Source organism: Myxocyprinus asiaticus, chromosome 12 (genome assembly GCF_019703515.2).
Source record: "Myxocyprinus asiaticus isolate MX2 ecotype Aquarium Trade chromosome 12, UBuf_Myxa_2, whole genome shotgun sequence".
NCBI classification, from domain to species: Eukaryota; Metazoa; Chordata; class Actinopteri; order Cypriniformes; family Catostomidae; genus Myxocyprinus; species Myxocyprinus asiaticus.
This window is the reverse complement of record NC_059355.1, coordinates 15,077,851-15,091,350: the sequence shown is the minus strand read 5'-3', so window position 1 is coordinate 15,091,350 and position 13,500 is coordinate 15,077,851. Positions and strand designations below refer to the sequence as shown.

Sequence of the window (13,500 nt, the reverse complement as noted above, 5' to 3'; positions counted from 1 at the left end):
AATGGTCTCATATAAATAAATATGCTCATCGACTCTTAAAAGGGGGGAGAGAACTTTTTATTTTTGACATCAACAACAAAAATAATGTCACTTGATACATTTATACTTGAAAACCATGAACAAAACTATGCAAGTTCAAAGAAAATGTGACCCATGCAGGATACATTAAATACAGTTTTGTTCTTTATTATGGTGGGTCGCCACTTGATGTCCAGTGTGAAATCTGGGTCCCAAAGCAAAACCAGTTGAGAACCACTGGTCTAGAAGGTAAACCTCCAGCAGGCAAGGTCTCACAAGAGTCTCATTCGTTGTTACTAAAGTTAGGGTAAGGGTTAGATTTAGGGGCAAAGTTAAGGTTAGTTTTGGTTTGATGTAGGGTTTCTGTGGGACTCTAAATAGACACAATAAATACTGTGCGTGAATGTCGCATGAGACTTTTGCGAGACTTCTAGCAACTGGAGGGATACCTTCTAGACACGACTGGTTCCCTGCGAAATGGAGGCTGCCATCTTTGCTCATGGGCATTCCGTTCCGGGATTGGCTGTCACGTGACTGATCACTCGTCAATGCTATCAGATAGAGAAAATATGTTGTGTTATGCTTGTTAATGAATCTTTCAATAAAAAAGATTAAAAAGTCTATTTCAAACATATATTAATGTAACGAAATAATTTAGATTTAAATGTTTTTTGGAACAAAAAATTTTTGTCCGAAAACATGGCTACTTTTGAATGGCTGTCAATGGGAAAACATGTTTTTGCTAGAAGGGGCTAGCTGGAACTTATTAACCAGTTAATACTTGACCCCCTGGAGCAAACCACTGCTGAGGTGAAAAACAGTCCTTATTCACAGTAGCACCATCTTTGATTTGTGACGGTAATGAAAATGCGGCTGTAAGGGATAGCTCTTCAATGACATGCGCTGTATAAAACAATAAGAAAGCTTCTAAATCACATCAAATTTTCCACAACTCATGTTGTCTGGAGATTTTTGTCTACTGAAATTTCTTGGAAGATATTTTTCCAATGTTTCGTTGGTGGAACGATCTAAAAACATTTTAAACAACTGCATAAGAGACTGTACTTCTATTCCTCAAAAATCAAAGATGGCGCTGCTGTGAATAATGTCGATTGACGACGTTGATCACATGGTACTTGTTACTTTTCTCAGTACTGGTAAGGTTGGACCAATCACAGTCAATTTCGATATTGAGATAAGTATTTTATTATTTAACCATTTTGTAGATAGTGCTGCGGTGCATATAATCTGCATGTCTGGTATAAATCCGTTTAATTTTTAGGTTTAAACGATTATACTCTCAATGAATAAATGTCCCCATTAAGACAAAAATAAAATAAAAAATAAAATAAAATAAAAAATCCTTAGAATTGAATGTGGTTCAATGAAGAATTCGGATTTTTGGGCCACCAAGCGCCCTCCAGAGGACAACACTTTGTTTACCATAATAAACCGTTTTGATGGAATAGAAAGGAGGAGGAGGAGTGGATGAAAGGAGGAGAGGAAAAAACCAAAACACTCGGCGCTGTTCGCCATGTTGTGTTCAGGACACCCGTCTAACACGTATGAGAGAATATACGAACACATTTGAGGAATTATTTCAGTGCGTGTCTGGATACAGAACATTTAAAGGGCAGCAATGAACATGATATCATCCGGAATGGGATTAACGGATCTGGTTTAGTCTCACAGACCGATATGGAATAATTTGGACGTACGGACGAAAAAAAAAAAAAGCGTTTCAAAGGCGCATTGAGAATTTTACGGGGGAATATACAGTTTATGTGGCAGTAAAGTAATCCTCTTTTTAGTTAATTTTTGACGTTTGTTTTGATTTCGATGCATTCAAAAACCTGGGCTGGATTTATATTCGCGTGTTGAATGAAGATCATGAATGTGGTTATATAAACCTGTACCATTAAAAAAAATGATTTTCAGCATGCATCTGAACATAGATTAAACATGAAAGCTGTTTCAATGTCCATAATTGAAAACAAAATGAATAGTTATTGATCATTATTGGTGCATGGGTATCATGGACATGTTGTCAGGGTACTGTCACTGTCCACCACGATTTTATTTATAACAGTATGTTTTTATTATTAATGTTTGACTCTAAACCTCTCTTAAAGACTTTACACATTGATCTGGGACTGTTTGCTCACAAATAAATGCTTTTGGCAATATTAAAACATTAATTTCAGAGATTAAGGATTATCATCCTGCAGTGTTGGTGGGATTTGTTGCAGTGCAAGAATCTGCACTTAAAATGAGGACTGACACCAAACTGGCCTTGGCCATATTCCTCGTATCCTGTTCATCAGGTGGGTATTCTACATTACACATAATATAATAATATACAGTATGTGTGTTTTATGTAACATATAGAACTGCAGCCTGCTGGTACACACACACACGTTTGACCCCAGCATTGGTCATGGATTGTGTGTAATGTTTCTCAGGCTGTGTTGGATTAATTTCAAGTTTTGACATTGAACACAGAGAGCTGCTTGTTACTACTTTTATGTGGCTGTGTGCAACATGTTACATAAGTTATTTGGTGTAACACTAGTTGTGTAAGATGACAGTACTAGTACAGTATCATATACATTATGTTTGTCAGAGCAAAACTATATTTTAGCAGTTATACTCTGCAGTTAATTATTTTAAATATTTATTTGTATATAGATACATTTAGAAATATGTAGAAAATCTGAAAATATAGCCTAATTAAAAATCCAGAATATATTGTTGTGAATTTAATTTTATACATTTATAAATCAGGATTTGCAACAATATATTTGGAGTAATGATAAACCGATATATCTGCCAATATTTGGCCATTTAGCAATTATCGGCAGATAACCATGTTCGTTTGGCCGATTAACAGAAGTGTTAACTTTCCCGTGTGTCAGTTACAAAATCCACCAATAGATTTTCCTAGTCAACACTTTTTGTTTTCAAGGTTTTGCGAATTTAAGAAAATATTGCATAAAAAATTGTTTTTCACTTTAGTAATTTTGTGTACATCTGATTTGCTCTTGTTCATTTTTTATTATGTTTATCGTCATTTATATCAGCCATCCTGCTCTCTAAATATCGGAATCGGCCATTGAAAAACCCATATTGGTTTTGCATGGCATTGACGTAATGTGTACATATCAGAATGAACCATCACACTGTTGACTTATTCTGAGTTTGCATCTCCATAGATAGATTTGCAAAAATGCCTTCTGCAAAATTATGATCTGAATAATTTCATAAAGATTATTTGATAAATAATTTAAGGTGCCACAACGAAAACATTTCTGATGATTTAATCAATTGTCTGCTGTAAGCGCTGATGTTTACACAATCCTGTTAAGAATCTTTCTGAAAGAGTACATTGTGAATTTTGTTTAAAATATGCAGTGAATATGTGGTAGTCTGGGAGCTTTGTTTTTTGTTTTTGTTTTTTATTGGGGGGGAACTTTTAAAAACTTTATCCTTCAAATTTTGCTCAGACAGATCTGCTGATTGAGGTTACTGTTCAATAATGCATCGTGATTTTGTTTTGAACAAATCAAGATCAGTGTATCTGGGTTGCGCATTAAAGCAATTGATTTTCATTGGTTCATTATTATAAAGGTGGGTGGAGCTTTGCTTGTGATCAGCCTAATAAAACATCTCCGATGGAACTGAGAGAGGTTTGGTGTTTGTTGTCGTGCATATGCAGACAAGTGTAGATGCATAGTTAGACAGGTAGACATTCAGGATAAAAATGTTTGGGGCAAATATAACGTGAGTTCCGGTAACAGTGAGGGTGGTAACATTGTCCCTGTACATCTGACTACCAGTTTAAATTATGCTGACTTTGGTCAGCTGGTCGCTCAGATTAGACACTATACCATTCTTTTTAAAGATGTCCGAGAGGTTTGCAGCTCAAGATTACAGACTGCAAAAACAGGAATCGAACTAATGCCATTAAAGACAAGTATAATGTGTATTTCTGTTGTGCTCATAGAGTTTTCACTTGTGTGTTGCTTTTGTGTATAACGTATGAGTTGAGATAATGTTCTTGTGTTTTTGCTTTTGAAAGCAGATTTGTAGATCGATGTTGAAAATATAGCTTGAACGATATATCTGTTTTACAGATTATGCGATGCAGATAGTTGCTTTTTGGAGCGGTTATCTGCAAAATTCTATGCCGATAGTTGCCGATAGTTTTAAAAAAAAAATGTTTTATCATTATTATTCCTCATCAATAAAGCTAATCTGGTGAAATATATATTTATACACACCTATCAGCCACAACATTAAAACCACCTGCATAATATTGTGTAGGTCCCCTTCGTGCCACCAAAACAGCACCAACGCACATCTCAGAATAGCATTCTGAGATGCTATTTTTCTCACCACAATTGTACAGTGGTTATCTGAGTTACTGTAGACTTTGTCAGTTCAAACCAGTCTGGCCATTCTCTGTTAACCTCTCTCATCAACAAGGTGTTTCCGGGACCTGGGTAGCTCAGCGAGTATTGACGCTGACTACCACCCCTGGAGTCGCGAGTTCGAATCCAGGGCATGCTGAGAGACTCCAGCCAGATCTCCTAAGCAACCAAATTGGCCCGGTTGCTAGGGAGGGTAGAGTGACATGGGGTAACCTCAACGTGGTCGCTATAATGTGTGGTTCTCGCTCTCGGTGGGGCACGTGGTGAGTTGTGCGTGGATGCCTTGGAGAATAGCATGAAGCCTCCACGCACTACGACGGGAGGGGAAAAAAAAAAAAAAAAAATACAAGGTGTTTCCATCCGCAGAACTGCCGCTCACTGGATGTTTTTTGTTTTTGGCACAATTCTGAGTAAATTCTAGACAATGTTGTGTGTGAAAATCCCAGGAGATCAGCAGTTGCAGAAATACTCAAACCAGCCCATCTGGCACCAACAACCATGCCACAGTCGAAATCACTGAGATCACATTTTTCCCCAATCTGATGGTTGATGTGAAAATTAACTGAAGCTCCCATATCTGCATGATTTTTTGCCAGATGGGCTGGTTTGAGTATATCTGTAACTGCTGATCTCCTGGAATTTTCACACCCAACAGTCTCTGTAATTTACTCTGAATGGTGCCAAAAACAAAAAAACATCCATTGAGCAGCAGTTCTGTGAACGGAAATGCCTTGTTGATGAGAGGTCAACAGAGAATGGCCAGAATGGTTCTAACTGACAAAGTCTATGGTAACTCAGATAACTGCTCTGTACAATTGTGGTGAGAAGAATAGCATCTCAGAATGCTATTCTGAGATGCGGGTTGGTGCTGTTTTGGTGGCACGAGGGGGACCTACACAATATTAGTCAGGTGGTTTTAATGTTGTGGCTGATCGGTGTGTATATTTCAAATCAAATCAAATCAAATCACTTTTATTGTCACACAACCATATACACAAGTGCAATAGTGTGTGAAATTCTTGGGTGCAGTTCCGAGCAACATAGTAGTCGTGACAGTGATGAGACATATACCAATTTACAATAAACATCAGATTTACAACACAATTTAAAATCTAATATACACATAATTACACATAACACAATATACAAATAATAACATACAATGTACAGTATACAATACACACAAAATAGAATACACATTATACAATACAAAAGTATATATAGCATAAATAAAATGTACAGTAGGTTGTATTGTATTGACATTCAGGCTGTCGGTTGATAGTAAGTTGCCAGTGTGTTGTTAAGAGAGAATATAATATAATAATATAATTTATGACAGTCCGGTGTGAGATATAAGAGTAAGAGTAATAAAGTGCAGTGCTGATGTATTTTGATCGTGGGAGATCAAGAGTTCAAAAGTCTGATTGCTTGGGGGAAGAAGCTATCATGAAGTCGGCTGGTGCGGGTCCTGATGCTTCGATACCGCCTGCCTGATGGTAGCAGTGAGAACAGCCCATGGCCCGGGTGGCTGGAGTCTCTGATGATCCTCCGAGCTTTTTTCACACACCGCCTGGTATACAGGTGCATCTCAATAAATTAGAATGTCGTGGAAAAGTTCATTTATTTCAGTTATTCAACTCAAATTGTGAAACTCGTTTATTAAATAAATTCAATGCACACAGACTGAAGTAGTTTAAGTCTTTGGTGATGATTTTGGCTCACATTTAACAAAAACCCACCAATTCACTATCTCAAAAAATTAGAATATGGTGACATGCCAATCAGCTAATCAACTCAAAACACCTGCAAAGGTTTCCTGAGCCTTCAAAATGGTCTCTCAGTTTGGTTCACTAGGCTACACAATCATGGGGAAGACTGCTGATCTGACAGTTGTCCAGAAGACAATCATTGACACCCTTCACAAGGAGGGTAAGCCACAAACATTCATTGCCAAAGAAGCTGGCTGTTCACAGAGTGCTGTATCCAAGCATGTTAAGAGAAAGTTGAGTGGAAGGAAAAAGTGTGGAAGAAAAAGATGCACAACCAACCGAGAGAACCGCAGCCTTATGATTGTCAAGCAAAATCGATTCAAGAATTTGGGTGAACTTCACAAGGAATGGACTGAGGCTGGGGTCAAGGCATCAAGAGCCACCACACACAGACGTGTCAAGGAATTTGGCTACAGTTGTCATATTCCTCTTGTCAAGCCACTCCTGAACCACAGACAACGTCAGAGGCGTCTTACCTGGGCTAAGGAGAAGAAGAACTGGACTGTTGCCCAGTGTTCCAAAGTCCTCTCTTCAGATGAGAGCAAGTTTTGTATTTCATTTGGAAACCAAGGTCCTAGAGTCTGGAGGAAGGGTGGAGAAGCTCATAGCCCAAGTTGCTTGAAGTCCAGTGTTAAGTTTCCACAGTCTGTGATGATTTGGGGTGCAATGTCATCTGCTGGTGTTGGTCCATTGTGTTTTTTGAAAACCAAAGTCACTGCACCCGTTTACCAAGAAATTTTGGAGCACTTCAGGCTTCCTTCTGCTGACCAGCTTTTTAAAGATGCTGATTTCATTTTCCAGCAGGATTTGGCACCTGCCCACACTGCCAAAAGCACCAAAAGTTGGTTAAATGACCATGGTGTTGGTGTGCTTGACTGGCCAGCAAACTCACCAGACCTGAACCCCATAGAGAATCTATGGGGTATTGTCAAGAGGAAAATGAGAAACAAGAGACCAAAAAAATGCAGATGAGCTGAAGGCCACTGTCAAAGAAACCTGGGCTTCCATACCACCTCAGCAGTGCCACAAACTGATCACCTCCATGCCACGCCGAATTGAGGCAGTAATTAAAGCAAAAGGAGCCCCTACCAAGTATTGAGTACATATAGAGTAAATGAACATACTTTCCAGAAGGCCAACAATTCACTAAATATGTTTTTTTTATTGGTCTTATGATGTATTCTAATTTTCTGAGATAGTGAATTGGTGGGTTTTTGTTAAATGTGAGCCAAAATCATCACAATTAAAAGAACCAAAGACTTAAACTACTTCAGTCTGTGTGCATTGAATTTATTTGATACAGGAGTTTCACAATTTGAGCTGAATTACTGAAATAAATGAACTTTTCCACGACATTATAATTTATTGAGATGCACCTGTATATGTCCTGAAGGGAGGGAAGCTCACCTCCGATGATGTGTCTGGCAGTTCGCACCACCCTTTGCAGTGCTTTGCGGTTGTGGGCGGTGCTATTGCCGTACCAGGCGGAGATGCAGCCAGTCAGGATGCTCTCTACAGTGCAGGTGTAGAACCGTGTGAGGATGTGGCGGTTCATTCCAAACTTCCTCAGCCGTCTCAGGAAGAAGAGGCGCTGATGAGCCTTCTTCACAACGGTTTCAGTGTGGATGGACCATGTGAGTTCCTCAGTGATGTGGACACCCAGGAACTTGAAGCTGCTGACTCTCTCCACTGGTGCTCCATTGATGGTGATGGGACTGTGTTCTCTATCTCTTCTCCTGAAGTCCACCACAAGCTCCTTTGTCTTACTGGCGTTGAGGGAGAGGGTGTGCTCCTGACACCAGTGTGTCAGAGTGTGCGCCTCCTCTCTGTAAGCTGTTTCATCATTGTCAGTGATCAGACCTACCACCGTCGTATCATCAGCAAACTTAATGATGGCATTGGAGCTGTGTGTTGCCACACAGTCATGTGTGTACAGGGAATACAGGAGTGGGCTGAGAACACAGCCCTGCGGGCTCAGTGATGAGGAGATGTTGCTGCCCATTCTAACCACCTGGCGTCTGCTTGACAGGAAGTCCAGGATCCAGCTGCACAGCGAGCTGTTTAAGCCCAGAGCCCGGAGTTTCTCATACTATGGTGTTGAATGCTGAGCTGTAGTCTACAAACAACATTCTCACATACACTATATTGCCAAAAGTATTCGCTCACCCATCCAAATAATTGAATTCAGGTGTTCCATTCACTTCCATGGCCACAGGTGTATAAAATGAAGCACCTAGGCATGCAGACTGCTTCTACAAACATTTGTGAAAAAATGGGCCGCTCTCAGGAGCTCAGTGAATTCCAGCGTGGTACTGTGAAAGGTTGCCACCTGTGCAACAAGTCCAGTCGTGAAATTTCCTCGCTACTAAATATTCCACAGTCAACTGTCAGTGATATTATAACAAAGTGGAAGCGATTGGGAATGACAGCAACTCAGCCATGAAGTGGTAGGCCACGTAAAATGAAAGAGCGGGGTCAGCGGATGCTGAGGCGCATAGTGCGCAGAGGTCGCCAACTTTCTGCAGAGTCAATCGCTACAGACCTCCAAAGTTCATGTGGCCTTCAGATTAGCTCAGTAACAGTGCGTAGAGAGCTTCATGGAATGGGTTTCCATGGCCGAGCAGCTGCATCCAAGCCATACATCACCAAGTGCAATGCAAAGCGTCGGATGCAGTGGTGTAAAGCATGCCGCCACTGGACTCTAGAGCAGTGGAGACGCGTTCTCTGGAGTGACGAATCACGCTTCTCCATCTGGCAATCTGATGGACGAGTCTGGGTTTGGCGGTTGCCAGGAGAACGGTACTTGTCTGACTGCATTGTGCCAGCTGTGAAGTTTGGTGGAGGAGGTATTATGGTGTGGGGTTGTTTTTCAGGAGCTGGGCTTGGCCCCTTAGTTCCAGTGAAAGGAACTCTGAATGCTTCAGCATACCAAGAGATTTTGGACAATTCCATGCTCCCAACTTTGTGGGAACAGTTTGGGGATGGCCCCTTCCTGTTCCAACATGACTGCGCACCAGTGCACAAAGCAAGGTCCATAAAGACATGGATGAGCGAGTTTGGTGTGGAAGAACCTGACTGGCCTGCACAGAGTCCTGACCTCAACCTGATAGAGCACCTTTGGAATGAATTAGTGCGAAGACTGTGAGCCAGGCCTTCTCGTCCAACATCAGTGTCTGACCTCACAAATGCGCTTCTGGAAGAATGGTCAAAAATTCCCATAAACACACTCCTAAACCTTGTGGAAAGCCTTCCCAGAAGAGTTGAAGCTGTTATAGCTGCAAAGGGTGGGCCGACGTCATATTAAACCCTACAGATTAAGAATGGGATGTCACTTAAGTTCATATGCGTCTAAAGGCAGATGAGCGAATACTTTTGGCAATATAGTGTATGTGTTCTTTTTTCCAGGTGGGAGATAGCAGTGTGTATTGTAGATGCAATGGCATCATCAGTGGAGTGGTTGTTGCGGTAAGCAAACTGCAGTGGGTCCAGTGATGGAGGCAGCACTGAGCAGATGTAATCTCTGATTAGTCTCTCAAAGCATTTGCTGATGATGGAGGTCAGAGCAACAGGACACCAGTCATTTAAGCAAGTGATTTTGGATTGCTTTGGAACAGGCACAATGGTGGACGTTTTAAAGCATGTGGGGACTACAGACAAAGAGAGGGAAAGGTTGAAAATGTCCATAATGCTCTGATGACGTGGCCCAGAATGCCGTCTGGACCCGCGGCTTTGCGGATATTCACCCGTCGGAAGGATCGGGTTACATCCGCTACAGAGACGGAGAGTGAACTAACCTCTGTAGAGTCGGCCACGAAAGCTCTCTCCACGAGGGCGGTGTTATTTCCCTCGAAACGAGCATAAAAAGTATTTGGCTCATCCGGGAGAGAGGCAGCGGTGTTCACGGCGGAGTTTTTATTCCCTTTAAAGTCCGTGATGATGTTAATTCCCTGCCACATGCTTCTAGAGTTGGTGGTGTTGAACTGTCCTTCAATCTTGTTCCTGTACTGACGTTTTGCTGTTCTGATTAGTTTTTTGGAGGGCATAACTGGCTTGTTTATGCTCCACCGCGTTCCCAGAATTAAAAGCGGAGGTCTGCGCATCAAGTGTCGCGCGAACATCGCTATTAATCCAAGGTTTCTGGTTCGGGTAGATCCGTATTGTTCTGGTTGGAACGACGTCCTCTACGCACTTTCTGATGAAACACGTTACGCTATCAGCGTAAAGCTCGATGTCGTCATCAGAGGCGGACCGGAACATCTCCCAGTCCGCGTGATCAAAACAGTCTTGTAGCATAGAGTCTGATTGGTCCGACCAGCACTGAATCGTTCTGAGGGTGGGTGCTTTCTGTTTCAGTTTCTGCCTGTAAGCGGGCAGAAGCAGAATGGAAGAGTGGTCCGATTTGCCAAATGGTGGGCGGGGGAGGGATTTGTAGCCGTCCCGGAAGGGAGAGTAGCAATGGTCCAAAATCCGGTCCCCTTGTGTGTTAAAACTAATGTGTTGGTGGTATTTTGGTGGGACTGATTTGAAACTGGCTTTATTAAAGTCCCCATTCACAACGAATGCGGCCTCAGGGTGTGCGGTTTCCTGCTTGCTTATAATCCCATACAGTTCCTTGAGTGCCCGGGCTGTGTGGCTTGTGGCGGGATGTACACAGCTGTGATAATGACCGCTGTGAATTCCCTCAGTAGCCAGAATGGTCGACACAGAAGCATGAGAAATTCCAGATCAGGAGAGCAAAAAGACTTGATAGAATGTACGTTCCTCTGATCACACCAGGATTTGTTGATCATAAAACATACACCACCACCTCTGCTTTTACCTGAGAGGTCTTTCGCTCTGTCCGCTCGGTGCACGGAGTACCCCGCGGGTTCAATGGCTGAATCTGGAATCTCAGCAGACATCCAAGTTTCCGTAAGGTAGATAATGCAGCAGTCTCTTGTTGGAAAGAGATCTGCGCTCTCAGCTCGCAGAGCTTGTTGTCCAGAGACTGAACATTTGCCAGTAGAATACTGGGTAGCGGGGGTCGATTTGCACGACGACTTACTCTGATGAGAACGCCGGCTCTGTTTCCCCTTTTCTTTTTTGCGTTTCCCAGACAAAGGGCTCCGCTGGTGTGTTTGTAAACAGCGGGTCGGCATTGAGGAATTTGAAGTCCGGTTTACTGTGTGTAATTGCAGAACCAATGTCCAAAAGTGTTTGTCTGTCGTAGACAATAAGGCAGACAACATCCAAGACAAAAAAACATAAGAATTGTAAACAATTCAAACAAAACACTACAATGTTGTGTCGGAGCTCGCAACGCAGCAGCCATACTCGGTGCCATCTTGAGTTACCCAATATATATATATACATATATACATACATATGTGTATATATGTATATATAAACACACACAGTTGAAGTCAGAAGTTTACCTACACCTTAGCCAAATACATATAAACTCAGTTTTTCAGAATTCCTGACATTTAATCATAGAAAACAGTCCCTGTCTTAGGTCAGTTAGGATCACTACTTTATTTTAAGAATGTGAAATGCCAGAATAATAGTAGAGAGAATTATTTATTTCAGCTTTTATTTCTTTCATCACATTCGCAGTGGGTCAGAAGTTTACATACAATTTGTTAGTATTTGGTAGAATTGCCTTTAAATTGTTTAACTTGGGTCGAAGATTTTGGGTAGCCTTCCACAAGCTTCTCACAATAAGTTGCTGGCATTTTGGCCCAGTTCACAGACAGAACTGGTGTAACTGAGTCAGGTTTGTAGGCCTCCTTGCTTGCAAATGCTTTTTCAGTTCTGCCCACAAATTTTCTTTCAGATTGAAGAGCTTTGTGATAGCCACTCCAATACCTTGACTTTGTTGTCCATTTTACCACAACTTTGGAGGTATGCTTGGGGTCATTGTCCATTTGGAAGACCCATTTGTGACCGAGCTGTAACTTCCTGGCTGATGTCTTGAGATGTTGCTTCAATATATCCACATCATTTTCCTTCCTCATGATGTCATCTATTTTGTGAAGTGCACCAGTCCCTCCTGCAGCAAAGCACCCCCACAACATGCTGCCACCCCCATGCTTCATGGTTGGGATGGTGTTTTTCGGCTTGCAAGCCTCATCCGTTTTCCTCCAAACATAACAATGGTCATTATGGCCAAACAGTTAAATTTTGTTTTATCAGACCACAGGACATTTCTCCAAAAAGTAATATCTTTGTCCCCATGTGCACTTGCAAGCTGTAGTCTGGCTTTTGAATGGCGGTTTTGGAGCAGTGGCTTCTTCCTTGCTGAGCCTTTCAAGTTATGTCGATATAGGACTTGTTTTACTGTGGATATAGATACTTGTCTACCTGTTTCCTCCAGCATCTTCACAAGGTCCTTTGCTGTTGTTCTGGGATTGATTCGCACTTTTCTCACCAAACTATGTTCATCTCTAGGAGACAGAATGCGTCTCCTTCCTGAGCGGTATGATGGCTGCATAGTCCCATGGTGTTTATACTTGCATACTATTGTTTGTACAGATGAACGTAGTACCTTCAGGCATTTGGAAATTGCTCCCAAGGATGCACCAGACTTGTGGAGGTCCATAATATTTTTTGGCTGATTTCTTTTGATTTTCCCGTGATGCAAAGCAAAGAGGCACTGAGTTTGAAGGTAGGCCTTAAAATAAATCCACACATACACCTCCAATTGATGCCAATTAGCCTATCAGAAGCTAATTGGCTAATTGCTAGACATCATTTTCTGGAATTTTCCAAACTTTTTAAAGGCACAGTTAACTTAGTGTATGTAAACTTCTGACCCACTGGAATTGTGATATAGTCAATTAAAAGTGAAACAGTCTGTCTGTAAACAATTGTTGGAAAAATTGCTCGTGTCATGCACAAAGTAGATGTCCTAAATGACTTGCCAAAATTATAGTTTGCTAAAATGAAATCTGTGGAGTGTATAGCAAACTATAGTTTTGGCAAGTCATTTTGGCAGACAATTTCTGCCAGGGTATGCAAACTTTTGAGCACAACTATACAGTATATATACAGTTGTGCTCAAAAGTTTGCATACTCTAGCAGAAATTGTGAAATTTTGGCATTGATTTTGAAACTATGACTGATCATGCAAAAAAAAAAAAAAATTATTTAAGGATAGTGATAATATGAAGCCATTTATTGTCACATAGTTGTTTGGCTCCTTTTTAAATCATAATGGTAACAGAAATCACCCAAATTGCCCTGATCAAAAGTTTACATACCCTTGAATGTTTGGCCTTGTTACAAACACACAAGGTGACACA

At 41.3% G+C, this 13,500-nt stretch overlaps 1 protein-coding gene across 6 annotated transcripts in view; it reads left to right on the top strand.

The window, feature by feature from the left end:
- Nucleotides 1–1,527: 1,527 nt before the first annotated feature.
- LOC127449057 (activin receptor type-2A-like) overlaps nt 1,528–13,500 on the top strand; it is a 47,466-nt gene continuing 35,493 nt past the window's right edge. For 3 of the 6 annotated variants that reach the window (XM_051712169.1, XM_051712168.1, XM_051712167.1), the window contains exon 1: nt 1,528–2,342. In XM_051712169.1, the coding sequence (XP_051568129.1) occupies nt 2,288–2,342 (55 nt within the window). In that variant the 5' untranslated portion in view covers nt 1,528–2,287. The remainder of the gene's footprint in view (nt 2,343–13,500) is intronic. The other 3 variants (XM_051712165.1, XM_051712164.1, XM_051712163.1) reach the window with 3 other exon arrangements.